Raw genomic sequence first — 27,940 nt, 5'->3', positions numbered from 1 at the left:
TCGTTTGTGCATGTGCGTGCATGTGCGTGGCGCGTGTATGTGCGTTTATGTGCACATCTCCAACTATGCTCTACCCTTTCTTTATAGGTCCATGCTCCTACCATGGCTCCTACCGAGCCCACGTTACTTTGATTGACAGGTGAAACTTGCTTGCACCCACCGCACTGCCCGCCCAGCGCGCCTCCGGAATAGCAGCTCCTTCCTACGCTCTGATTGGCGGGAATCCGCGTAGCTCAACCAGGTCAACAGACTCGGGGAGCGGCTATTGGTCAGCGGTACTATCTACATTCGTATCCCCACGTGGAGCATAGGCTCTGATTGGTCTGCAGCTGTTTTGTGGGCCGGCCTTCAGTTTCGGTTAGCTGAGAGCGTGAAACCGCGTGAGAAAGTTGCCATTGAGGTAAAGCAGAGCTACACAGTGGACAGTTGCCGCCGCTTTGGGAGTTGTTGCTATCAAAACTAACAACATATTTCATCTTTTTGTGTTTGTCAAATGTATTTTGGACGAACGTTTGCATTTCAAACTCCGCGGGGAACTTAATATTTCTGTTTTTGATGACTGTTCAACGGCCAACTAGCGACCACGACGAGTCAAGTGGGGAACTCCTCACTGCAATTAACTTGTGTGGATTTGTTTCTGATGCTCTGACTGAGAGACGACTGTTTGCGGCTGTCTGCGGAGGGTCTTAGTTTTTTTTCTCCCCTTGTTTGTGTGTTTGGTCTTCGCTCTGTACTCGGAATACATCGGACCCTACACAGAAGCATCGCTGGAGTGATTGAGGCGCCTCAAGTCTTTTCATTACTCACCTGATTCTTTCCCTCCTCCCGCTCATGTTAGCTGCCTCCGGCTAATGGGCCATTTCCCGTGTTTTTCCGGTTGATTTACGGCCGCACCGCTGGAGGAGCGATCGAGAGACGGAAGAGAGAGGAGCGGGGATTCACATTAAACGGTCGGTGAACTCGGACGGAGCGACTGGGGCGGCTGGGTTTGTTTGAAATTAACAACACTTGGTCCTAATAATAACACTCATACTGGCGGATGGATTCGTGCCCGTGATCTGGAGCACCCCACATCCTCTCCGTTCCCTCGTTTGATCCCCCTCGAGACGGGGTTTTTCAAGAAGGAAGCGGTTGCATCCTCCCGGAGATAACAATGTTTCCCCAGGGGCGACACCCGGTAAGACTCCCTCCCTCCCCCCTTTTCTGCTTTAACAGTTGTTCACCTGGCTGTAACCTGGTCTCTACAGACAGGGAGATTACATTACCTCTTTGTCTGACCCGAGCCTCTTGTTGTCTTACTTATTACAGCCCTCAGGCTAAGCACATGTTTAAATCAAGCTATTTCTTTCTCTTTAATTGGGGCTGAGAGTGGTACAGCGGGATTGATAATAGTGTTTGTTTTATAGCTAATAATTAGAAGTTGTTGACATTTAACATGTAAGCCTGGACTCCAGGATCAGATGCATATTGTAGCCCACATAATGAGGCAGTATGATGTTAATGTGTGTGTGTGCGTGTGTGTGTGTGTGTGTGTGTGTGTGCGTGTGTGCGTGTGCGTGTGTGTGTGTGTGTGTGTCAGGCGCCCCATCAGGCTCCAGGCCAGCCCTTCAAGTTCACCATCCCAGAGTCACTGGACCGCATCAAGGAGGAGTTCCAGTTTCTTCAGGCACAGTACCACAGGTGGATAATAATACAAACATTCACATGGAAGGAAGGCTACCTCCGTGTCTATTGCGTCTGTCATTTTCTCATTGTCATCTGCCCCCGGAAACACTAAACCTCACCCTACTAACCGCACAGTCGTCCCCCTTACCATAATGAACAAAACCCCAGCTCTGGCCTCACATTAACCCATAAACCTGGATTAGGTTCACAAATTTTTCGCAGCAGACCCAGGCATTGGGGTTAGCGCTCACACTGCGGTAGGTCTGAGTCTTTGGTGATGGGTGAGAGCCAGAGGGTGGCGTGTGGGCTCAGGGTTTCATAAATCACTCCTTATTTTCCCTTGTGTGTAGTTTTGTGTGTGTGTTGGGAAGAGACAGCCCGAGCATGTGTGCAGTTTGTTTTTCTTCGCTTTTTGTGTGTGTGTGTGTGTGTGCGCACGCTGCTTATTATTTGTATTGTCAGAGAGGGTTGGTCGCAGCAGGTGAAAGCCTTTCTGACCTACAAACAGTTTTGTTTCTAATTCACATCCTGATTGACGCATACAAAAGGGTAAGGTTAGACCAAACATCCTACTGCCAACAGACAGCGGTTCATCATGATTCAACAGGAATAACCCTCTTCTCTATTTCACTCTGTCCGAGAAAGCCAGCTCCGTGCACAGCGCTGTCTAGGTTTGTCTTTGCGTTTTGTGGGTGCTTTAATCAGTGAGCAAAGAGACAGGGGGATCAGCGAAGGCTTTAACCTGTCTACCCAGTTGTATGCTTTCTCTGCCAATGTTAATTATCTATTCGAAAACAGCTAGGGGATTAACAATTCCCCCCTCACTTTTTATTCTTAGTTTGACTAAATGTCTTAGGCAAAATAGAGTGTGTATGTGTAAAATAGAAACTTGCTTATTTTCGCTGAACAGCAATGAAATAGGTTTGTGTACCTTAATATCAAGGTCGGAAACCACTAAATGAAATGACCTTAATCAAGGGCTGGAGATGAAGGTATATCTTCTCAATATGTGGGAAACTTGGGTGCTAGGGGCTTTGAATGACATGCACTTGTGAAGTTCCTTCAGATTAACTGTTGTGTTTTGTGCTTTACAGTCTCAAGCTAGAGTGCGAGAAGCTGGCCAGTGAAAAGACGGAGATGCAGAGACACTATGTCATGGTGAGATCCGTGCGACTCCCAATTAATTTGCCCCACAACACCACACATAACACATCATCATATAGGGAAGCTTTGTGGCTTCCTGCAGAAGAAGTGTCCTTGAGCAAGTTGCTGTCTGAACTTGTATCTTTCTGATAAGTGAAACGTCTTATTTATAGATCAAGTAAATAATGTGTTATCTTTCAGATTGAAGGGAAGAGGCTTAACAAAAAACACCTGCACAGCAACATGAAAATAACACCTGTTTATTGTGCACAGTTATACAGGGATCTCTTACTCAGACATGCTAATGAAGGTGATTAGAGTGTCAAATTAGACTGTGTCTTTTGCAATTTGTGAAAGACTGATTTTTTCATTTTGATTCAACTTGGCTTCAGTATTTTATGCTCTTCTTTCTAAAGTGAAATGCCATACATTTTCTTTTTTAATAGCCACTTAACTTAAAACAAAGTGAGGTCAAAGAGGTTTAGTGCATGGTTGCGTACGTCCTTATCGTGACACTCCTGCAAAGGCTTTAAATCGGTTGCTCTGTCTTTTTAAACGTTAGTTTGATTGATCTGTGACAAGCATTTCAACTGTTCATGGATTCAGATTAGAATTCCTTTCATGAATCTAACCATCTGACTTCGTTTCCTCCCCAGTATTATGAGATGTCTTATGGCCTCAACATCGAGATGCACAAACAGGTATGGATGCTTAACTATTGGCCTCTTGTCTGCTCTCTTCGTCTTGCTGTTTGTCTCTCTCCCTTTGGCTTTCCCTCCCTCTCATGGCAGGGTTTTGATGAATTTGGTGTGTGTGCCTGTTGACGTGTCCTTGTGTGTGTGTGTGTGCAAATGCATTTGGACTTTCATTCATCTCTCTGTGTGTGTGTGTGTGTGTGTGTGTGTGTGTGTGTGTGTGTGTGTGTGTGTGTGTGTGTGTGTGTGTGTGTGTGTGTGTGTGTGTGTGTGTGTGTGTGTGTGTGTGTGTGTGTGTGTGTGTGTGTGTGTGTGTGTGTGTGTGTGTGTGTGTGTGTGTGTGTGTGTGTGTGGATGTGCGTTTATTTGTGATCGATGGGGCTCTGTCTCCATTTCCCCAGTTAGGGCTGGCCGCCTGAGCCCAGAGGCAGGATGAATGGCTCTGTAGATTGATTGGTGCTGTCTAGGGGAGCGGCCTGCTTTATTACATTAGAGGGGCAGGGCTGGGGAGGGCAGAGGAATCGATCATGGCGAGGCCGGCAGAGTACAGACAGTGGAGCTCCCCCTTTTTAGAAGCAGGGAGGCAAAAAAAAGACTAACACACAAGTGGGAAAACACAAAAATACAGGGAGGACACTTACCCATTGTAATATAAGGCAAGGGCATTTATGTGTAGCCATCAATATTGTATGCAAATGAATAGAGACGGGGACAATGGAACACATGCATGGTGATGTACTTCGCACCAGCACAGTAAGTCAGACATGTTTATGCATGAGAGCGTACGCACATTTAAAGGCAAGCATACCATGTAGAGACATGGACAAGAAGGGAAAAAAGCTCACCCTTTTTCTCATGCACACAAAACACACATTTCCCAACAGGAGCAGTGCATGGCTCAGAGCGTTTACCAGTAATTACCACAGCTATCGACCAGTCATTCCAGATGAAATTGGAGGTGGATTGGCCCGGCTGCTTCACTGAGAAGTTGGGATGCTTCCCTGACTCTCTCATACGCCCTCCTATTAGTTCCTAGGGGTGGGAATCTCTTGGCACCTCACGATTCGATTCCGATTCAGAGGTCAACGATTCGATTCAAAATCGATTTTCAGTGCATCTCAATGCAAAAATGTTTTATGTACATACCCATGTGTGAATTTCAAAAATATATTTATATACACATCAGGGTTTGCTAATCACTTTCTACTTTTGTGATGATCATTAAAGACAATCAACAGATGAATTATCTTCTCTAATATTTTATTAACAGAAAAGCTTTTCTTGTCACAAATATGACTTTCTATGAACAGTGCAATAATCAATGCAGCTTGCATTTCAACACAATATGGAAGTATGTAAAAACTAAACCGATTCAGTTTTATTTTATTTCTAATCTCGTAAATCATGTTTCTATAGGATATCTATTCTATTATCTATTATTTTCTGTCATTTCAACACATTGTACAAAAAGTATGGCTTGGAATTCAGCTCTCATACAAAAACGTAAACAGAGATAAAGCCGGTGCAGGTCATGGGTTTGCTGCTCTCAGCCCTTTTGAAGCCACTTTGGAAACAACTCGCACATGTGTGGTGTGCATGCGCAATGGCGCAAGAAGTATTAGTATTTACTAAAAAAAAAATATATATAGGGGAAGGTGGGGTGATTTGTGCAACTTTTTACTCAAAGTGATTTTAAAGTGAGGCCTTGACAGTTATGTCTCCAACTCAAATATGTACATATATTTCAGGATGTTGTGCATCCCTGGCAATAAAAACTTTGGATCTGGAATAAACTGTTTAAGAAATATAGCTTTCGGAAAAAAAGTTGTCTTGACGCATTTGTGCGTCATTGTGTCACAATGACAAAGTCACCATCATCATCTTTCTGGCCATCTGAACTCTCATCAGTGGTGTCGTTAAGTGGAATTGAGATATCACTCTCTTCTGAGCTACTGTAGACAATCACTTTCTTTTGGTGACCAGCGTATACAGCCATGCCACTGGCACGACTCTCAGAAATGTACTTTGCACTAGTTGCTCCGTGCTTGTGGAACCAACTGCCACCTGACAAATGTGATTCCCCGTACATTTCTGCCTTTAAATCAAGGCTCAAAACCCATATGTACACCCTGGTGTTTCCTCCCCATTAACTATCTTACCTCTGCACTACTATCTGTGTTTATGTGGATGTATGGGCTTTACGTCTTTTATTTTGGTTATTGTTATTGTACCTTCATTGTTTACCTACTGAATGCACTATGTACAGCACTTTGGACAGTGCAAACTGTCATAAATGTGCTTTTATAAATACATTTTACTTACTTACTTACTTATAACTCACCCAGGCCCTTGCGCACAAATCACCCCATCCCCAGAATTTTGGATAATAGGCATGATGCAGCAATTTAGGGTTGACATTGTGCTAACTATATAGACTCAAAGTGTAGCATACCAAAGCACTAAAACATGTGTCAAATGTTTTCAAACGTGTCTATAATTGTTCAGACACAATAATCAAAAAACCTTGATCATGGAAATTTTACTTTGAAAGGCAAAACACAGTTTTTTGAGCTTAAATGTGCTTATATCTTATTCCTTGTGTCTCCCTTCTTTACAGGATGAGTCAAATGGATGGCTCTTCTTAAATATGTGGTCACATTTCCAATTTCTTCCACGGTTTTCTAGAAACAAGGGGTTTTGCAACTTCCAAAATGCACAATTCACCCCACCTTCCCCTATATATAAAAAAAAAAAACGATTATTAACTTTTCTGAATCGATTCAGAATCGTCCGAGAGAGAATCGATATTAATCGGAAAATCGATTTTTTTCCCCAAGTGTTCCCCCTTTCTTTCTACCTTTCTCAGCCTCCATTTAAGGCCCTGTTCTCACGGCAACACGAAACGGTGCAAACGCGGAAAAATTCCCGCGGTTGCACTATATCATGTACATGAAAACAGCAAACGCAAGCATGAAACTGCAAGTTTTTGAGATCTACTCCCAGGGAGGATTTTTTGGAAAACGCAACGGTTTTGGTTTCTTGTAAACACCGAAACCATTTCCCCTGATAACGCTGACATCACGGCTCCACTTCACGTATGCGTAGTCTGTAAAATTTGCTGTCAAAATACCCACACGCGAGTTATAAAGTTAGAAGACAACATAACATGCACGGTGTCTCCGCGGCACCATCACTGTGATCAGAGGAGAGTGTCGTGCAGGGCTCAAATATAACACTCGCCAATTTAGTCTATAGTCTATTAGTAAGATATTGATACCATGCACCCGCCACTTTGTCTGGGGAAAGATTTGTGCTCTGCCGGTTTTTCTAGCAAAATAAACGTGTGTAGCTTCTATATGCCAGGGACACGACTCTCTCTACATTAAAAACACTATCCATAGTTCGCAGCGGTTAAGTTACTGTTCAACAAAAGGAGCATTAAGGCTACGGCTTCACAGTAAAAGCATGTCACTGGCTAAACATTAATAGCATTTCACTGGACAAACGTGAGTTGACTTTTATTTTGAAGTACACCTAACAGGAAGGTAGCCGCTCACAAAGCCCCTTCACTATCAGCATGTCTTCTATTTTCACGAGTTCAATGCGGTGAAATAAGAGGACAGAAAGCTTGTCATTTACAATACTTGTAACCCCAAGCTTACACTAACCGCTTTATGAACGTTAGTGGCATTAATTTTCGGTTACAGTAAGGTTTTATGCATCAAATTGTACCGGAAAAGCTATCTACTACTACCTTGTACCGCCAACTGCTGGCATGGCATGCTTACTACAGCGATTTCGTCCCGTTTCCTCTGAAAACATGTGTACGAGTGAAGATGTCAGATAAATTGTGTCTGAACGGGGGTTTTTTTTTAAACCAAAAACGGGAAAACTGTCACGTTTTCACCGTGAGAACAGGGCCTAAAAGTGTGAGGTCTCTTCTTCTTCCTTGTGCTGCTGCACCCCCACCCCCGTTTATTCTTTCCTTGGCTCCTCTTTCGTTTTATGCTCATGTGAAGCTACTGTTCTTTCATTGTGAGGGAGATGCATCTCTTCCTATTGTCCACACACACACACACACACACACACACACACACACACTAAAACTCCAGGGGAGGTCATTAGCTTGGAGCTGCAGTTGTCAAGAGCAACAAGCTTCTCTTCTCTGGGCCGGGGGGGCACGGGGGATACAAAACAACCAACCTCCTGCTGGGAAGGTACGTCTCTGTGTGTAGTGTGGCAATAATGCTCCAATTATATGTGTAATGGGAAGCCTTTTCTCTGTTAGGACATTGTGTGTGTGTTCACTTGCATATTCTCTCAACTTTTGTCTATTCACTCAATTATTTGGATATCACAATGTTGATGGTGCACCATACTGATGCTCAGATCTTGTTATTCAGGAGCTGATATAAAACAATTGCTACTACACATGAGTTGGGAGTTGTCAAATACCTTTTTATATCCTCCAATTGTCCTCAAGTCACAATGTGTAATGATGCCTCACGTTAGGGTCTTGCAGCTTCAGGTATTTGTGGCCCAGTCTGGTTGATCCTTGTTAGTTTTATCAATTAGCTTAGTTAGATTACATGGGCCGACCTCATAGTCGTTGGTCACACTATTTTCAGACGACCTAATCACTGAGCCTCTATACAAGGCTAATTATAGGCTTACAACTCGGGATTCTGAGAATGGATGTGCAGGTATAGCCTGCCTGCAATAGGACTTATTTCGAGCTTTATCTGTGTTGGACGTTATGAGATTGAGTTACAGACAATTAGGGGTTAGGAAGGTCGTTCCTATTCATTGTAGTAATCAGGCCCATCAGGTGCACATATACATTTAGTCAGCACTGGGAACAATGCCCGAGACGTATCGCACAAATGCTGCAAAGGCTGCTAAGCCAAAGCAGTTATATACAAACATGAGACGACTAAGCAGCTGTCTTTCACAAACAGACTGTTGTGTGGCTCGATATAAAACATGAAGCTTTCCCTAATAAGCACTGTCAAACAGATGTTGTCTGTTGATAGCTCATCACATGGTGGAGATCATTTAGTTCAAATTTGACCCAGATGTGTAGCATTTAAAGCTTTTCACATGATCATCAGTAGAGACATGTTGTGTTTCAGGTCATCTACACTCACACATGCACTAAGAAATGACATACAGAACAATGAGCGCTCTGAAGTATTAGACCCCTTTTTGATTCCACATTCTCTTTGATTCTGGATAAAGTGTCAATTATTTATAGTCTTGAGTATTCACAGGGGTGAGATGTTCCATATTTGCTCAGCCCACAGCATGTTTTTTTTCTTAACCACTTTATTGAAATTTTCCTGTGTAGTGTTGTTTTTGAATAATTCTTGACAAAAACTTTAATTATTTTAGTTCATTTATTCTCCCAAGTTATAGGTGGCGCAATTAGTTAATTAGTTCAAGGCTCATTCGGAATAGGCTAGTTCTCTATTTAGCTTATCGAAGTACATAATTGGCTAAACTGTGGCAGGGTCAGTTATTTAGAGAGTGTGTGTGTGTATGCTATATCTAAGGAGTGCGTCTCGACGGTATCAGCTTATCGGATTTGATAGAACCCATTACATAGTGCTAGCAGCATGGCTTAAGGGGTGGCATTTACCGTATGCAAAAGTTGGACGGGTTGAGATAAAAAAAAAAAATTAAAATTAAAAAATCATGATCCTCAGTCCCATACTTGGCCCTTATGCTAGAGTAAATTGATTTGTTAGCATGTAGCTAGCTGCTAGCATTTCTATGGACTTAAAGTCTTGTTGACCTTTTAGGGACAAAGGAGTTGCAGCATGATCCGCAAGTGGCTGCTGAGTGCGAAACGATGATTAACATAACGGTACAATTTTCTAATTTGAGATGTGTTGGGTAGGAAACCGGATCAATACATGTCTCGAGCGTCTCTTGGAAATAGTAGCTACTGTGTATTATTACTTGAATTCCTGCAACAGGGGGAAACTTGCCTTAGCATCCAGTTGTTTTATAGACCATGTGACGTTATTGTTGGCTCAGTAAACCCCACATTGATTGTCGCTTTGTGTTCGGGTATACCAGACTAAATGAGTTATAACTTTTTATTTTTGTTTCCATAAGCCCACATTTTTTTCAACACATGATGGTGAAAATCATCCAACTTTTCCTTGCTTTTCACATAATACAAAGCCCTTTTGAAGCTTTCACATCCAGTGTGTGTGTGTGTGTGTGTGTCTACGTATCTATTTATGTGGGAGTTGTGTGTCTGATGAGCCATTACTACGTTTCATGGCTCCTCCAATTCCCTCTTTGCCCCGGCCCTCTGCGTATCAATTTGATTGGATGATATGTAATATGAGTCCCCTTATCTGATTTGGTGCCACCGTGGGGGTATCTGGTTTCAGCCAATTGTTGCCACCTCCGGGGGTTTGGGGGGCAGCCGGATGTGTTGGCATGGATACTGGGGGAGAGCAAATGAAGTTAGTAGCTGATGAGATTATATTGAAGTGCTGATGGGAAGAGGGACAAGAGCACAGAGGATGGAGGGAGAGCAAAAGAGATGCAACAGGCAAGAGAGACATTTGAGCTTGCACTGATAATGAAGGAAAATCTCGTTTGTGTGTGTGCGCTGGGTAGTGTGATTTGAAAATGGCAAACACCGGATTTTTGTGTAGAGGGAAAGTTCATTTGGTTTCCTTTGTATTATAGACTGGTAGGGGGTTCAGTTTGTGCGTCCAGAGGGCGGTGTTTCCAGTGTGTTTGTGTGTGCTTGTATTACTTTATTGGTGTTACTGAACAGCTGTCCTTTTCTAAATGAAGCAATTATGTTTTTCTAACAATTAAGTCTCTTTCTGTCTCTTCCAACATCAGACGGAGATTGCCAAGAGACTAAACACCATCTGTGCACAAGTCATTCCCTTCCTCTCACAGGAGGTAAGTATGTGTGCCTTTGAGCCACACAATTCTATTGCCTTTCGTATTCACTCTTGTTATCTCTGCTTGATTTACTCATAAATCATCCTTTTAATCTTGGTCTTTGCTTGTGTCGCAGCATCAGCAGCAGGTGGTCCAAGCCGTGGAGCGAGCCAAACAGGTGACCATGGCAGAGCTCAATGCGGTCATCGGGGTACGTGGACTGCCAGGCCTTCCCCCTACAGTGTGTATTCCTCTACTTACTCTTTTATTTGTCGTAATATATTGGTCCAGAATAGTGTGATCTGACGTCTCTCAGATGCTTGTTGCCTGCCACAAATGGGAAACTTGCTTACTTATGCAGTAAGGAAGACAGCAGTAGTAAAAGAAAGTGAGACCACAGCATGACATACTGGTTACACAACTATAGCAGTGTAACTATGACAGTTCAAAGAGAGAAGTTTAAAATACTTTGGAAAATATTCAGCCGTGTATATGCTTAAGGTTCACCTCGCCTCACAACTGAGAAAATGACCGCACAGGTTTGTCTACCATTCATAGGAAATTGCTTGCAACTAGTTAAGTATAGTAATAAATACATTGTAGAAACGGATACATCACTCAAACACAACACTGAAGTAGGTCAAAGTCAATCTTGAAGCAAACTTCCTTTGCCTGGTGTCTTTTGAAACCTTGAGAATCACTACCGAAGATTGGCCCTGATACTATAGTTAGTATACACCTTCACAGGTGAGCAAGTCCTTGATCACCCAAAAAAAACAAAAAAGGAAATGAAATCAAATTAAAACCAAAGATGCAGTTAGTTTCTCTTCTTTATGGACTATGGGTCTGGAACTAAAATGGATTGATTGATCGATTGATACTAGAGCCGATCTTTTTCCACGGTGAACGCATGTGAAGAATGGAGGATATGACTTGGGTGGGGGAAGTGTGGGTCGAGAGGTGTTTTATTGAAAAGAAGTCGGCAGCCTTAAGATGAATGATGGGGCATGACCAGCTATTCAGGGCCGGAACTGAAAGGGTGGTTTGCCAGGTGAGTGAGAAAAGAAGTTAGAAAAACAAACTTTTCGCTTGCGATGTTTAGGGTTAAAAAAAAGAAGATGGATGGACAGAGTCGAGCTGTTGGTGGTGACTTTTTGGGTGGGATTAGAGGTAACACTGTGCTTTATAGGAGCCATAGGGGCCTGAATGGCGGGAGGTGAGGCCAGGGGGGTTGAGTGAAGGGAAATGTGGGAAAGGGGCGGTGGGTTTGGGAGAGGTAAATGTGAGGTGGTCTTGTTAGTTGGCGTGGACTGATGTGTGTGTGTGTGTGTGTGTGTGAGATGGCGGGGGGGGGGTGGATTTGGCAGTTGCTGGTTGAGTCTTAATTGCAGGATTTCAGTGTTTGTAAAAGGGGGGGGGTCACGGCGTTGCCCTTCCACTCCCCTCTTCCCGTCTCCCACGCCAGCCTGTCATTCACCCCGTTTGTGAGTTAAATGAGTGTAATGAAGCATGCTGCCCCTACACACACACACACACACACACACACACACACACACACACACACACACACACACACACACACACTAACATCCCATGACAAACTGTCTCCCCTTGCCTCCACCAAATACTTCCCCTCCATTTACTCCCATTGGGGGTCCTGTATGTGTATCCATGTGTGTGTGCATGTGTGTGTTTTTGCATCTGGTTGTGTGTGTCTCAGTGTAGCAGAGCATGCATTTCTGTTATCCCCAGAAAACAACAGGCAGGGGTAGGATGGTTGAGTGAGGGTGTGTGTGCCGACCTTGTTTATCTACACTCTTTGTATGCATGTTAGTGTGATCAAGTGTGACGTGTGGGTGTGTTTATGTTTGATTGTTTGGCAGGCGAGCCAACTCGGGAAATTGTGTGTGTGTGTGTGTGTGTGTGTGTGTGTGTGTGTGTGTTTGTGTGTACAGGCAGGCATGGGGGTTGAGGCTAAAAGACTGTTTCGTTGTTTTGCTTTCATTCATCGGGGCAGGACGCAGAGAGTGGCGGACTGGTAGAGAGGAAAAGGCTAGGCAGGGGCTCAGGAGAGGTGGAGCGGGTTAGTCAATTAGGTGAGATAAAAGTCGGTTTGACCTTCAGCACTCCTTCCACCCCTGCCGAGTCGCCTCCTGTGCACCCCCACCCCTCCTTCTTCCCGTTCTCCGCTCCTCTCCCTTCTTCTTCCTCCCCTCCCAGTGGCGAATCAGTGAGCTTGGATTCCCGCGGCTACTGTCTGAGGAGGCAATAATGATGTTTTGGAACACAAAGGCATTTCACGCTCAGACGAGCGCCTGATTTGGTGTGAAAGAGAGAGCAGGGCTGCCAGCCAAACTCTCTCTCTCTCTCTCTCTCTCTCTCTCTCTCTCTCTCTCTCTTCTCTGACCCTCTTCTCTCCTCCCCTCTCTTTCCCCTCAGCCGCTTCACTCCCTCACAAGACCTGACAGTGCAGGCAGCAGCTGGGGCTCGCAGTTCTCTACCCCCACTTCTCCGTCAATCCTCCTTTTCCTCCCCTTCTCCCTCCCTCCCCCCTCTCTTCTACCACCACATCCTCGGGCTCTGGGCTGTGATCCCAGCTGTCAGCATTGTTCAGTGTTTGACCCCAGAGAGAGTGTGTGTGTGTGTGTGTGTGAGTGTGAGTGTGAGTGAGGCGGTGTATAGGGGGAGAGGATGTGTTCACCGCCTTGTAGACTGCAGCAGCTTGTTGAGGTGGTGTAAACTCAGACACTGAAGAAACTGTCCCATCTGTTGAAGACTTCAATAGGGCCAGAAGTCTACATTGATTAGGTTACAGAGTGCTATTGATTTGTACCTATTGACGGCTTTGTTTCATATACCAGCACTTGAGTTGTTGGTGCCAGGTGTGCAATTTAGGGTTCCATCCAATGAGCTCAACATCTTGTGGTACTTTTAAGTACGTATTTCTTAAACTGCATCACAGGTGTAGTAATGAGTAAGGTTAGCAGCAAGCTCCAAAACAAACTAACTTAGTTGTGTTTTTTTTCCATGGCTAAACAGCTGGTGAATATGACCATTGCTGTGACCGCCTCATGTACACCGAGGACGGAGTCAAAAATGCACTGCTCTGTTTCAGTAGCCGACCCCTAATATATATTTTTTCTGTCTTACAGCAACATCTATCTCATAACCACGGTGGTGCCCCTGTGCCCCTCACCCCTCACCCTGCCGGCCTGCACCCCTCTCAGCTGGGCGGTTCAGCTGGTCTCCTGGCTCTGTCTGGAGCTCTCGGTGGTATTCCTCCCCATCTGATGGGGAAAGATGCCGCTGATAAAAAGCCCCACATGTCCGGAGCCGACTCACACCCTGCAGGACCCGAGCACCTGAGAGGTGAACACAAGCACAGAAAGTCCCCCTGAAATAGAAGAGGAATCATTACCCCTTTTGCTGGCCTAGGAAATCATGAATAGCCAAATGTTCAAATACAATTTACTTTATGTATTCCCCCCCCCCTCACCAAAACAAAATAAAATCAAAAGTAGTTGTTTCTATTTAAAACTTTGTTTTTCTTTGAACATTTAATAACATTTAGATTTCACATTTCTAACTCATGCTCCTTTCTTTCTTATTTTTCTTCTCTGCTGAACACCCAACCCTATGACCTCAACCACATGTACGCATTTCCAATGGCAATAGAGCGAGAGCCCGGCACAGTAAGTACTTCCTCTTTCTGCAGCAATGTTTACTGTCCTGACAAAGCATTCAGTTTGTGTTCTTCTGTCTTTCTTAAAGGGATAGTTTGGTTTTGGGGAATTTGACTGTGTTCTCGGATGCAGTTTGACTCTATCTCAACAGTGAGATTAGTCTGTTTTAGCTCAGTTGATAGACATCTATGGAAGGAAAAACAAATGTGAACTCTCGGCTCTTAAGTAAACTACTTAAATTTACACAAAGCTGTTCCAAGAAATGATGTCATTGTTTGGATTTGTACTTATTAAATTATCAAACAGTGTTTGTGAAGGGAAAAACCCTATAAAACTAAATATCCCTTTAATCCCTTTTAAAATGGTCATCTTGGGTCAACCGTTAAATTATCTCACATGTAAATATAATTTTATTGAACAGTATCTAAAGGGTCACAGCAGATGTATCCTTGTTCAAGTGAAAACTAAGACTTGGATCTTTGTATCCTTTAGCTCAATTCTTTAATTTTGATAGTATTACTTTTGCTATCCTATATTTTATTGCTGCAAAAGCCCGACCTAATTTTCCCTCCGGGATCAATGAAATTCACCTAACCATGACATTATGCATAAAAGCATCTTGCTGTTTTTTTAACCTCTTTCACACCTAAATAACTTTCATCCTTAGATTGTGTATGTTTGACTGTCAGTTTCAATGTGTGTGTGTGTGTGTGTGTGTGTGTGTGTGTGTGTGTGTGTGTGTGTGTGTGTGTGTGTGTGTGTGTGTGTGTGTGTGTGTGTGTGTGTTTGGGGTTTTCGGGTAGAGCTTTGGCTTGCCTGTTTAGTTCTGCTCCAGATCGGCTCTGAACTGTTAAGGTTTCTTTTCTCCTCCAAATGAGCTTTTTAGCATGGGCACACACACTCGCAAGCACACACACACACACACACACACACACACACACACACACACACACTCCTTCAGCCTAGCCTGCATTGTTGTGCCTATTTAACACCTCAGTGAGCAGATTACCCCCTTCTCCCCACTCCCACTACCCCTGATCCCGCGCTTAAAGACTCTCATTGTGTTTTATATCACGGCCACTGAGAGGGGTGGGCTTGGGAAAGGGAGGGGAACGGGCAGCAGTCATATGACACTGTGTGTGTGTGTGTGTGTGTGTGTGTGTGTGTGTGTGTGTGTGTGTGTGTGTGTGTGTGTGTGTGTGTGTGTGTGTGTGTGTGTGTGTGTGTGTGTGTGTGTGTGTGTGTGTGTGTGTGTGTGTGTGTGTGTGTGTGTGTGTGTGTGTGTGTGTGTGTGTGTGTGTGTGTGTGTGTGCTAAAAGCGAACGGGGGAGAGATGGGTGAGGGGGGAATTGCTTCTGTTTTGCGGGTCAGTGCTCCTGTGCTCAGCTCACTAAAACCTTTCAATAAACGGGGGAGCTGGGGGGGGAGGAAGAAAAGGGAGGGGGAGGGGTGTAAAGGAAGGGGGGCCTTTGGCAGAATAAAGATTTTCACCCCCTCTTTCCCTCCCAGGTCTCTTGTCACCCTTTCGTCTTCTCCACACTCTCACACCCTCCTTCCATCATCTCTGTCCTCTAATCTCATCCCCTCCCTTTCCCCTTTTTTCTCACCCTCCTCCTCTTAGCTATTCCTCCTTCATTTACCCTTTCCCCACTCAAAGCCCAAGCGCTAGCTCACTAGATGTGTGCACGCGCATGTGTGTTCGTGTATGTTGGATGCACATTTCATTGACAGGCTGAGACTATAATGGACTCAACATGAAGCTTTAATCCATTAACAATAGGATCCGTTGGTCAGGAGGCCGGGGGGGGGTGTGTGTGTGTGTGTGTGTGTGTGTGTGTGTGTGTGTGTGTGTAGTCTTGGGAAATGGGAGTGTTATTGGTAATACACACATACGCATGCACACACACACACACACACACACACACACACACACACACACACACACACACACACACACACACAGTCTTGAACACACTTCATCATACACATAGGCTTTTACAGTCAATTACACATTGTACACACACACACACACATGCATGCTCGAACACGCACACTCACTCACATACTGCAGCCATTGCAGCTTGTCAGAGCCAGGAGAGGCAGCACTGATTTTGAGAGCCACTTAATGTAATCATCAACTTCAGAGGCGTGTGTTTGTGTTCACGGCTGCGACTGGCTTTGGTCAAGTGAGAGAAGAGGTTGCCGTTTAAGTGTTAGTGCTGCTTAATTCATGCTTCTGTGAACTATTAACCTATTTGCAAGTATGAGTCTGTTTTTCTAACCTGCTCTACACCTAGCTGAAAAGCTGCTGTAATTAGTCGTAGATAAATCAGACGGTTTTAGCGAGCTCAGAATGCACACACACACACAAGACACCCACACACACACACATCACACACAGCACACACACACACAGCACACACAAAGCACAAACTGAACTGTGGCAAAATTGTCTAACCACTGCAACTTTTCTGTTTTCTTCTTCTTTGTCCTCCAAACTCTTTTCTAATTTCTTTCTATGCTACCTTTTCTGTCTTTAATCTTTCTGCCCTTTCCCCTCATCTACTATGTGCTGTCCTTCTACTCCTCCTCCTCTCTGCCTTCCTCTGCAGAGTAACTCAATGCTGCCAGAAAGTCTAAGGAACTCCGATAAACGACGCAATGGGCCCGAGTTTTCAAATGACACCAAGAAACGCAAGGTGGATGACAAGGACTCCAGCCACTATGTAAGAAATGATTCAGCTGACTTTGCATATTTATTTCATTGGCATCTGTGGTGTTTGTACATATGTATCATAGTAGGGCTGCAACTAACGATTATTTTGATAATCGATTAATCTGTCGATTATTTTCTCGATTAATCGATTATTAATCGATTAGTGTTTTGGTCTGTAAAATGTCAGAAAATGGTGAAAAATGTTGATCAATTTTCCATAGCCCATGTTGACGTCCTCAAATGTATTGTTATGTCCAAAACACAAAGATATTTCAGTTTACTGTCATAATAGGATTAAAGAAACCAGAAAATATTCACATTTGAGAAGCTGAAATCAGAGAATTTGGAAATTTTTTATTAAAAAATGACTTGAAACGATTAATCGATTATCAAAATAGTTGGCGATTATTTTAATAATCGATTAATAATCGATTCGTCGATTAATCGTTGCAGCTCTATATCATAGTAACATAACAAGTTTTAGTTTTGTTTACATTTTTTTTACCAGACAGCAGTGCAGTCGGTGTACTAACTGAGTGTTTCTTGTTTTGATGTTTTGTAGGATAGCGATGGGGAGAAAAGTGATGATAATTTAGTGGTGGATGTCTCTAATGAGGTCAGTATGTTTTTTTTTGTGATTGTGATGGTTCTAGATGTTTTCCTGAAAGATGCATTTTGGGGCACTTTACACAACAACACGAAACGGTGCAAACGCGGAAATATTCTCGCGGTTGCACTATATCATTTACATGAAAACAGCAAACGCAAGCATGAAACCGCAAGTTTTTGAGATCTACTCCCAGGGAGGATTTTTTGGAAAACACAACGGTTTTGGTTTCTTGTAAACACCGAAACCATTTCCCCTGATAACGCTGACATCACGGCTCCACTTCACGTATGCGTAGTCTGTAACATTTGCTGTCAAAATACCCACACGCGAGTTATAAAGTTAGGAGACAACATAACATGAAAGGTGTCTCCGCGGCACCATCACTGTGATCAGCGGAGAGTGTCGTGCAGGGCTCAAATATAACACTCGCCAATTTAGTCTAAGCGTTTAGTAAGTTATTGAGACCACCCGACACTTTTTCTGGGGAAAGATTTGTGCTCTGCCGGTTTTTCTAGCAAAATAAACGTGTGTAGCTTCTATATGCCAGGGACACGGCTCTGTCTACATTAAAAAAACACTATCCATAGTTCAGCGTGCAGCGGTTAAGTTACTGTTCAATAAAAGGAGCATTAAGGCTACGGCTTCACAGTAAAAGCATTTCACTGGCTAAACATTAACAGCATTTCACTGGACAAACGTGAGTCGACTTTTATTTTGAAGTACGCCTAACAGGAAAGTAGCCGCTCATAAAGCCCCTTCACTATCAGCATGTCTTCTGTTTTCACGAGTTCAATGCGGTGAAATAAGAGGACAGAAAGCTTGTAATTTACAATACTTGTAACCCCAAGCTTACACCAACCGCTTTATGAACATTAATGGCATTACTTTTCGGTTACAGTAAGGTTTTATGCATCAAATTGTACCGGAAGAGCTATCTACTAGGCTGTGTCACCGCTGACTATTGGCTTGGCATGGCTGCTACACTGCTACTACAGCGATTTCGTCCCGTTTCCTCTGAAAACATGTGTACGAGTGAAGATGTCAGATAAATTGTGTCTGAACGGGTTTTTTTCTTAAACCAAAAATGGGAAAACTGTCACGTTTTCACCGTGTAAAGTGCCCCTTAGTCCCTTTTTTAAATCACCTACAATGTATTCCCACTTGTCCTTGAGACTTAAATCTTCTACAGGTGAAACTCGAAAAATTAGAATATCGTGCAAAAGTTCATTTATTTCAGTAATTCAACTTAAAAGGTGAAACTAATATATTATATAGACTCATTACATGCAGAGTGAGATATTTCAAGACTCTATTTGTTATAACTTTGATTATCATGGTTTACAGCTTATAAAAACCCTTAATTCAAAATCTCAGAAAATTTGAATATTACATGAAATCAATAAAAAAAATATTTTAAAATCAGAAATGTCGGCCCTCTAGAAAGTATAATCATGCATATGTACTCAGTATTTGGTTTGGGCCCCTTTTGCATGAATTCTTGCATCAATGCGGCGTGGCATGGATGCTATCAGTCTGTGGCACTGCTGAGGTGTTATGGAAGCCCAGGTTGCTTTGATAGTGGCCTTCAGCTCGTCTGTATTGTTGGGTCTGGTGTGTCTCATCTGCCTCTTGACATTACTCCATAGTTTCTCTATGGAGTTCAGGTCAGGAGAGTTGTCTGGCCAATCCAGCACAGTAATACCATGGTCAGTCACCCAGTTACTAGTGGTTTCTGGCACTGTGGGCAGGTGTCCAGTCTTGCTGGAAAAAGTTAATCAGCATCTCCATAAAGCCTGTCAGTAGAGAGAAGCATGAAGTGCTCTAAAATCTCCTGGTAGACGACTGTGGTGACTTTGGACTTGATAAAACACAGTAGGCCAAAACCAGCAGATGACATGGTGCCCCAAATCATCAGTGGTCTTCAATCACCTTGGATTTTGTGCTCCTCCACTCTACCTCTAGACTGTGGAACCTTGATTTCCAAATGAAACGCAACATTCATTTGGATCAGTGATGATTTGTGGCACCATGTCATCTGCTGCTGTTGGTTCAATGTGTTATCAAGTCGAAAATCACCACAGCCATCTATCAGAAGATTTTAGTGCACTTCATGCTTCTGCTGACAAGCTTTATGGAGATGACAATTTCCTTTTCCAGCAAGACTGGACACCTGCCCACAGTGCCAGAAACCACTAGTAACTGGTTGACTGACCATGGTATTACTGTGCTGGATTGGCCTTACAACTCTCCTGACCTGAACTCCATAGAGAAACTATGGGCTATTGTCAAGAGGCAGATGAGACACACCAGACCCAACAATACAGACGAGCTGAAGGCCACTATCAAAGCAACCTGGGCTTCCATAACACCTCAGCAGTGTCACAGGCTGATAGCATCCATGCCACGACGCATTGATGCAAGAATTCATGCAAAAGGGGCCCAAACCAAATACTGAGTACATATGCATGATTATACCTTCTAGAGGGCCGACATTTCTGATTTTAAAATACATTTTTTATTGATTTCATGTAATATTCTAATTTTCTGAGATTTTGAATTAAGGGTTTTTATAAGCTGTAAACCATGATAATCAAAATCATAACAAATAAAGACTTGAAATATCTCACTTTGCATGTAACGAGTCTATATGATGTATTATTTTCACCTTTTAAGTAGAATTAATGAAATAAATGAACTTTTGCACGATATTCTAATTTTTCGAGTTTCACCTGTAAATGTCAATCTGCACTCAAGCATTTGTGGTTTTAACCTCAGGCAGTTAACTGAACCCTTGCCCCCCCCCCCCACTAGGATCCTGCCTCCCCTCGTGGGACGCCTCTCCCCTCCCCTAGAGAGAATGGCCTGGATAAGGCACGTCTTCTCAAGAAAGACCCCTGTAGTCCAGCCTCTAATGCATCATCTGCTAGCTCGTCCTCCCTCAAGTCCAAAGAGATGGTAAGGGATGGACAAGACATACATTTCTTCCGTTTTTGCATATGTTTTGATAGGTAGATGGATCGATTGATTGGGGAATACCAATATGTTTCTAAAGTCTTTCTCTCTTTCTGTGTGTCTGGCAGCGAGACAAAGCAGGTACGCCCGGGCTTAAGTCAAGCACACCCACACCTAGAGGTGACTCCACCCCTGGCCCCAGCTCAACTCCTGGAATCCGGCCAAGTCTATCAAAACCTCCCTCCATGGAGATACCACATCCAGCCAGTAAGTCCAATATAAACATTTGTCAAGTAATTATATGATAGGGTATGTTAGTTTTAATATGCAAATTTGTTTCTAAATTGCCCCCAGGAAAATTCAACCTCGCATTTAAAGTGTCTAATATAAACTACTAAATGATGACAAACGATGTCAGACCTTTTCACTGCTTTCAAAATAGCTGTTGTTGTACGTCTTAATTACTCGTGTTTCACAGCACATATTTACTTTGGGTACCTCCACAAATGTTTTTTTTTTCCAGAGTGTTTCTTGATTGGACAGATAAATCAGATTGATTCTTTTACTTCCCTCTCCTCCTCAGCTGCAGGTTTGAGGACCCCATTGGCTGTACCAGGCCCGTACCCGGGTGCGTTTGGTATGTTGCCCCACGCAGCTGGGATGAACGGGGATCTGGCCAATGCTGCCGGGGCTGCGGCGTACGCTGCCGGACTACACAACATGTCACCTCAGATGAGTGTTGCTGCTGCGGCCGCTGTGGCTGCATATGGCCGTTCACCCATGGTGAGTGGAAAATGGAGACTTGAGTTTTGGTTAAGGGACATCTCATATATTTGTGAGTCCATCTGACGCATTTAAAAAAACAAAACAAGCTTCTACAACATATCAGACTTAAGATCAACATAAGAAGTTAGCTCAGCTGTATGTAAGATAATTTTTATTGTGTTTTAAATGTATTATTGATATTTTTTATATAGATTGCGCATAATATTAAACCAGCCTTATGACTTTTGCACATTTTATTGTGGTACAATATTGAATCACAGTGGAGGTATTTGGGCATTTTCTTTTACCCTGATCTATATTAATTTTAAAATGGAAAACACTAAATTGGTGTAAGTATATGCCTCCTTCAGGACAATATTTAGTAGGAACTCCTCTGGCAGGACTTGAAGCCTTCTTTCCATGTAGATGGGCCGGTATTAGGTCTTTGCTGTTCTCTCTGAGTCACCAGGGCAACAATTGTTGTTTGTACAGTTCTCACAGTCTGTCACCTGCTCCGGGCAGATTTACAGTTGTATTTCAGTATTTTTCAACTGAGCTTTTGTCTTTATAATCTGGCTTTTGCCAGGAAGGTTGCACCTTCCACACATTTAACTTAAAATAATATGTCAGGCCTTGATTAACGATTAACACATGTTATTTCCATCCAACTTAATAAGGGACTTCAATCTGTTTTTAGAGTTTTAATTTGAAATAAAATAAATTCCGTTGATCATTGTTAAAAAACTAAATAGCATGTTCTGTAATTCAGTCATTTAAAAGAATGAAAGAGCAGGACGTTTAGGAGTGTGATTACTTTTCATAAGCACTGTATAATTATATTGTGTCAAAGATGTCCATAGTTGCACAGCTGTATATCTCTTGTCTGTTTTACGTTCAATCTCCTCATCACTCTTGGTTGTATTTGCATAGTGTTCATTACACTGTTTAAATAGGTTTAGTACGCTCACAGCTGTGTCCGGGCGCCACTTGATAGAAACTCAGGTTGTGTACCCACCAGCTGCGTGTGTGTGCGTACTGGTGTGCATGCTTGTGTGTATGTTTCTTTAGAGTAAGCACAAGCATGGACAGCTCTGCCTCTGTGTGTGTTTGCTGACTCTTAAACTTGTCATTCAGAATTGGAAAGTGTTTGCTTTGTACTCATGACTGTTTGTGCTGTGTTCCACAGGTTAGTATTGACCTGTGTGCATTTTTGCCAATGCCCATGGGCGTGTGTTTGCACTGTGCTCATAAAAATGTGTGTGCTCTATCCTCCAAGGTTGGTTTTGATCCTCATTCTCACATGCGAATGCCTCCCAGTCTGACAGGCATCCCTGGCGGCAAACCGTAAGTGTGTTTGCGTCTGCTTGTATGTTTGTGGACCCATTACCCAGAATTCCTCCAACATGATATGCCCTAGAAAAACCTAATAATGGCACTTCCTTCTTCTCATTTTGAACCCCTTTTATCTCTCTGTGTGTTTCAACAGGGCTTATTCTTTTCACGTGGCGGCGGATGGACAGATGCAGCCAGTACCGTTCCCTCCGGATGCTTTAGTGGGCCCAGGGATCCCTCGCCACGCCCGTCAGATCAACACATTGAACCATGGAGAGGTGGTGTGCGCCGTTACCATCAGTAACCCCACCCGACACGTTTACACAGGAGGGAAGGGTTGTGTCAAGGTCTGGGACATCAGTCACCCAGGAAACAAGAGCCCAGTATCGCAGCTGGATTGTCTGGTGCGTAAGGAAACAAGCTGTACAAAATAGATTTTTTTTCAATGAGAGAAGTGCATAAGAATAGAAATGCATAACACAATTTAAAAAAAAAAAGAATAGCTTTGTATTTATGCAGTATATTAATGATATTTTGTCTTCAACATCAGAACCGAGACAACTACATCCGCTCCTGTCGTCTGCTCCCGGACGGTCGGACGCTAATCGTGGGAGGCGAGGCGAGCACGCTGTCAATCTGGGATTTGGCCACGCCCACTCCCAGAATCAAGGCGGAGTTAACATCATCAGCACCTGCCTGCTACGCTCTGGCAATTAGCCCGGACTCCAAGGTCTGCTTCTCTTGCTGCAGCGATGGAAACATTGCAGTCTGGGATTTACACAATCAGACACTCGTTCGGTAAGAGAGGCGTTGTTTGTATTGTATCTCGTTGTGTGTGTAAAGAGCATTATTTTCAGAGTTGTTCCTTTCACAAGATTAGTACAAAGAAATGAATTTTAAGGGCATCTACAATAACTACCTGACTGTCACAGTGTTGATGTTCCTTGATCTATTTTCTGAAGAGAAATACTGTAAACCCTCCACATTTGGTAGCCTGTGATGCATACCAACTGCCCAGGCAACCCGATGCCTAGCATGTCTCTGTTTAGACTTTTCCTTCTTTATTTAACTCTGAGTGTTGGTGTGTATCCTCCTGCAGGCAGTTCCAGGGCCACACAGACGGAGCCAGCTGTATTGACATCTCCAACGATGGCACCAAGCTGTGGACCGGAGGCCTGGATAACACAGTCCGCTCCTGGGATCTGAGAGAGGGGCGACAGCTGCAGCAGCATGACTTCACGTCACAGGTACACACGCATATCAGCAAAGAGCGTTATTTTTTTAAATTATTTTAAAACTTTCCAATAAAATTGAGTAAAATAACAGTTAATAAAGTGCTCAGAGCTAATATTTGGTGTTAATATTTGGTCTCTTCTGTGCAGATCTTCTCTCTGGGCTACTGTCCGACAGGAGAGTGGCTCGCTGTGGGAATGGAGAGCAGCAACGTTGAGGTCCTTCACGTCACCAAGCCTGACAAATACCAGCTCCATCTCCACGAGAGCTGTGTACTCTCCCTGCAGTTTGCCTACTGTGGTAAGCAACTGGCTGTTGATCCCTTAACTTATGATTTAAAGGTAGAATAAGCAATTCTAGAGAATGCATGTTGTCAAGAAAACATGTCGTTAACAAAGCCTTTGTTTACATACCAGTGTACTTGGCTGTATACTATAGGGGTGGGAAAAATTATCGATTTTCCGATTAATCGCGATTCTCTCTCGAACGATTCCGAATCGATTCATAAAAGTATGACCCATATGACCTGCACTGGCTTTGTGTCTGTTACGTTTTTGTATGAGAGCTGAATTCCAAGCCATACTTTTTGCACAATGTGTTGAAATGACATAGAAAATAATAGAATAGAAATCCTATAGAAACATGATTCACAAGAGTAGAAAGAAAATTAAACTGAATCGGTTTAGTTTTTACATACTTCCATATTGTGTTGAAAGCTGCATTGATTATTGCACTGGTCATAGAAAGTCATATTTGTGACAAGAAAAGCTTTTTCTCTAATACAATATTAGAGAAGGTAATTCATCTGTTGATTGTATTTACCGTAATGATCATCACAAAAGTAGGAAGTGATTAGCAAACTCAGATGTGTATATACATATATTTTTGAAAATCACACATAGGTATGTACGTAAAAAAAAGAAATTGCATTGAGAATCGATTTTGAATCGAATCGTTGACCTCGGAATCGGAATCGAATCGTGAGGTGCCAAGAGATTCCCACCCCTAGTATACTAACACTTTTTTCAGTACACACAATCAGGACTAAGTTAATTTGACAACAAACGTTCTCCAGAATCGCTGACTCCACCTTTAAATGTGTTGTGATTGCTTCAAGGACGTGTGTTTTTGATGTTGAAGCATAGAGGTATACTGGAAAAAAAGGATAGGGTGGAATGCGCTTTTACCGTTAGGCCATCAGGACGCCCCTACCTCAGTGGTTTTAGTTAAATAGTACCTTCTTAATTGTTTTCTGTTCTATTCTAAAACATGTTTTAATTTGTTTCACTTATTAACCTTGTGAATGGTGTCATTTTGGAACTCTTTGTTTCACCCTGAGATTCTTATTGTGGGTGTGTTTGTGTGTGTTTCTCTATCAAGGTAAATGGTTCGTGAGCACAGGAAAGGATAACTTACTGAATGCATGGAGAACCCCGTATGGAGCCAGCATATTCCAGGTTGGGACAACAAATCACTACATTCATTATATTAACAAACAAAGATTGTTATAGCCTATGTATCGACTGCCATTGTATCAATAAACATCATTTGCATACCATGAAATTGTCATGAAGTTGTCCTCAAAAAGGCAATTCTCTTTATGCATTATCAGTTTTATTGATACGTGAAAGTTGGAAAAAATGCCTGCCGTTTGGAATATGCGATGTATTAATGTTGCGGTGTGGAAAAACATCCTGTCTTGTCTCCTGTGCTACATCAGCGTGTTTCTCTGTGACAACATTATCAAACATGCTATTAGCTACTGTTTCCTATTAACCATTCAGTGATATCGATTTGGATTGAGAGCACCGGACGCAATTATATTTTCTAAGAGCACCGTTGTTTAAAACTTTAAAATAACTTTATCCCACACACACTGCAAGCAATGACGTGCCCTTTTTCCAGGGTGTGTTAGAAATTGTTCTTTATTTGTGACAGATTTCTTTCTCTCTCTTTCTCTCCAGTCTAAAGAATCATCTTCGGTATTAAGCTGTGACATATCGGTGGACGACAAGTACATCGTCACCGGTTCAGGGGACAAGAAGGCCACTGTTTACGAGGTCATCTACTAAAAAAATATAATTTCCAACACACCCAATATGTTTCTTGAAATGTTCATGAGGAGAGCCAGAAATCGCAGACGAGCGTGAAATTGATGGCGGCTTCTCTTTTCTGTTACGTTGCCGAGGAGACACATTAACGGAGATGAAAATGTCACACACGCAAACCTATGAACGTGACTCCATATCACCTGGGAATTAACTGGAGCAGCTGGATGTTAATGGGAAAGGACAGGAACTATTTGGAGGTCTCTACTGCTTTCTGCCATGGACTGCACTGGGATCAGTTACAGGGACCAGACATTGACTGAACCAAATGGGGGACACTGAATTGTTTTGACTGGGACCAGCTCTTCCGGAGAAGGCTTTACTGAACCCACTTCAGGGCAGAGACCCTAGAACAAATGCTTAAACCACACGGTTGAATATATGAAAGGATGGAGGAGAAGCCACATTTTACAGACAGTAAATGCTGTTGGTTTGTAGACAGACAGACAATGCTCAGAAGCCTGTTGATTCCTCAGCTCTGACTCTTTGACCTTAGAAACCTCAGCTCGCTGTTCTGATACGCCTACACAGTCTGAAAAGTATCCTCTCTGTCTCAACAGTAAGTCCTACCCTCACTCACTGCACTGTAGTGGCAGCTGAACACCCACACGCACGCACGCTTAGAACTCACACTAAACCACCTAAACGCTATGACAGTTTGACAAAAGGCCACTTGTCTAGCATCATGCTATTGTTGTCATTTCTGTGATGGGTTAGTTTGATCCATGTTTAAGACCACACCAAAAAGAAATTACACACTTTGAAGAAAAGATTTGCTCAGCTTCTAATTCATCTTTTTTTCTAATTGGTTGAAAGACCAATTAGTGGAAACTTGCAGGAGGGAACTAAACAAAACTGATCCTGCTCTTCCAGTGCAGCTGTTTGAACAGATTATTTCAGTAGCTGTACTCCACAAGAAACATAAGCCTTCAGACTGGAATTTGTTTTTAGCAGTACAACTCTCTTTATTGAGCTGCCATGTGTATCATCTTCTGCACATGTTGGCAGAGTGAGCCCCAGCTTCATCTACTCTTTCCCTGAATTGACCTGAACATGTTTCAGAGACTCATTACATATAATTGGTCAGCTGGAAGATAGTTTCACATTTACAGCCCCTGCCGTTACATTTAATGCTTTGGTTGATGTCGAAATGATTAAAGTAAATTGTAAAGAATTCATATTTTCTCCCTTTATTTAGAAATAAAAAAAACACCATTTGGTTAATGTCTTTTGCTATTGTAAATTCACCCTGACTCTGCCTTTATCACTCTATGAAACCTCTTTGATGTCCTACTGTATGGATGGTAAATCACGCGCCATAAACAGGGACCAACTATACTTCTGAGAAGATCATCTTGACAAGTAAATTAACCTTGTTGCGTGTAAAGTCCTTTTTACCATATTCACCGAACTAAACGTCTTAAAAAAAAACAGAAGTCATTTCTGCTAATATTCTTGAGTGTGGGACATTTGGGAATTTGCCTTAAAAGTAAAAAGCTTTGTCACGTTGTCTTTTCCCTTTTAAGACTACAAGCAAGCAAATGTTATCTGTCAAGAAAGTCTTATAGAGAAGGGTAGCAAAAGTGAAGTTGTATTTCAGATTCAGGGAGGAGTCGGCCAGTTTCAGCGATTTTAAACTAACTTTTTTTTTCTTTTTTTTGTCTGTTGAATGTTTGTAAAAATGTATATATCTTCTTTTTTTTCTTACAGGACAAGCTTTAGAAATAACAGATTGTTTTTGTACGTCTTTTACATGGAAAGGAAAGGTCTAATCAGGAGAAATACTAAATGTTCTTAAAGTTAGCTAATCTAAAATGATTGAAATAACTAGACAATAAATGTGTTTTTTTGTAAATGGAGTGGTCTTTACTTTCTGGGTTAGTACAAGAGCACATTAAGACCTCACTGATAATATCTTTGGGTTCCATTATAGATAATTAAGGTGGAAGCTCAAAGTTTGGAGTATCTGCCTTGTAAACAGAAGGTAGTCTAGACTTGTAAATAAAACTTTGATGTGGAGAGACTAGTGCTAGTCCTTCCTCATTGTTCCCTTGTGCAAAGTATATTTGACTAAAACTATAAACTGCTGAGTGGCCAGGCGAAGATATTGGTTGCCCTAGTCT

At 42.7% G+C, this 27,940-nt stretch overlaps 1 protein-coding gene across 4 annotated transcripts; it reads left to right on the top strand.

Annotated features, from left to right (window-relative positions):
* Nucleotides 1-406: 406 nt before the first annotated feature.
* LOC307265358 (transducin-like enhancer protein 1) lies at nt 407-27,657 on the top strand. 4 transcript variants are annotated; one of them, XR_013845343.1, is made up of 21 exons: nt 407-1,177; nt 1,580-1,680; nt 2,760-2,823; nt 3,465-3,509; nt 10,374-10,436; nt 10,555-10,659; nt 13,571-13,787; nt 14,094-14,110; nt 16,714-16,827; nt 17,380-17,433; nt 20,239-20,382; nt 20,508-20,646; nt 20,963-21,162; nt 22,421-22,488; nt 22,631-22,880; nt 23,027-23,274; nt 23,576-23,723; nt 23,859-24,009; nt 25,090-25,166; nt 25,674-26,376; nt 27,528-27,657. XR_013845343.1 is itself a non-coding variant. In XM_080047062.1 (20 exons), exons 1-20 carry the CDS (start codon nt 1,154-1,156, stop codon nt 25,779-25,781), a joined length of 2,337 nt encoding a protein of 778 aa, XP_079903188.1. In that variant the 5' UTR covers nt 407-1,153; the 3' UTR covers nt 25,782-27,616. The 4 variants fall into 4 exon arrangements, 3 of the variants coding, with proteins under 3 accessions (XP_079903188.1, XP_079903190.1, XP_079903189.1); XM_080047062.1 differs by having other exon boundaries at nt 25,674-27,616; XM_080047064.1 differs by lacking the exon at nt 20,239-20,382 and having other exon boundaries at nt 25,674-27,616.
* The last annotated feature ends 283 nt before the right edge of the window (nt 27,658-27,940 follow it).

The sequence above is a fragment of the Ammodytes marinus genome (genome assembly GCF_949987685.1).
Source record: "Ammodytes marinus genome assembly, chromosome: 2".
Taxonomy (NCBI): Eukaryota; Metazoa; Chordata; class Actinopteri; order Uranoscopiformes; family Ammodytidae; genus Ammodytes; species Ammodytes marinus.
This window is presented reverse-complemented; position numbering and strand designations above follow the sequence as displayed.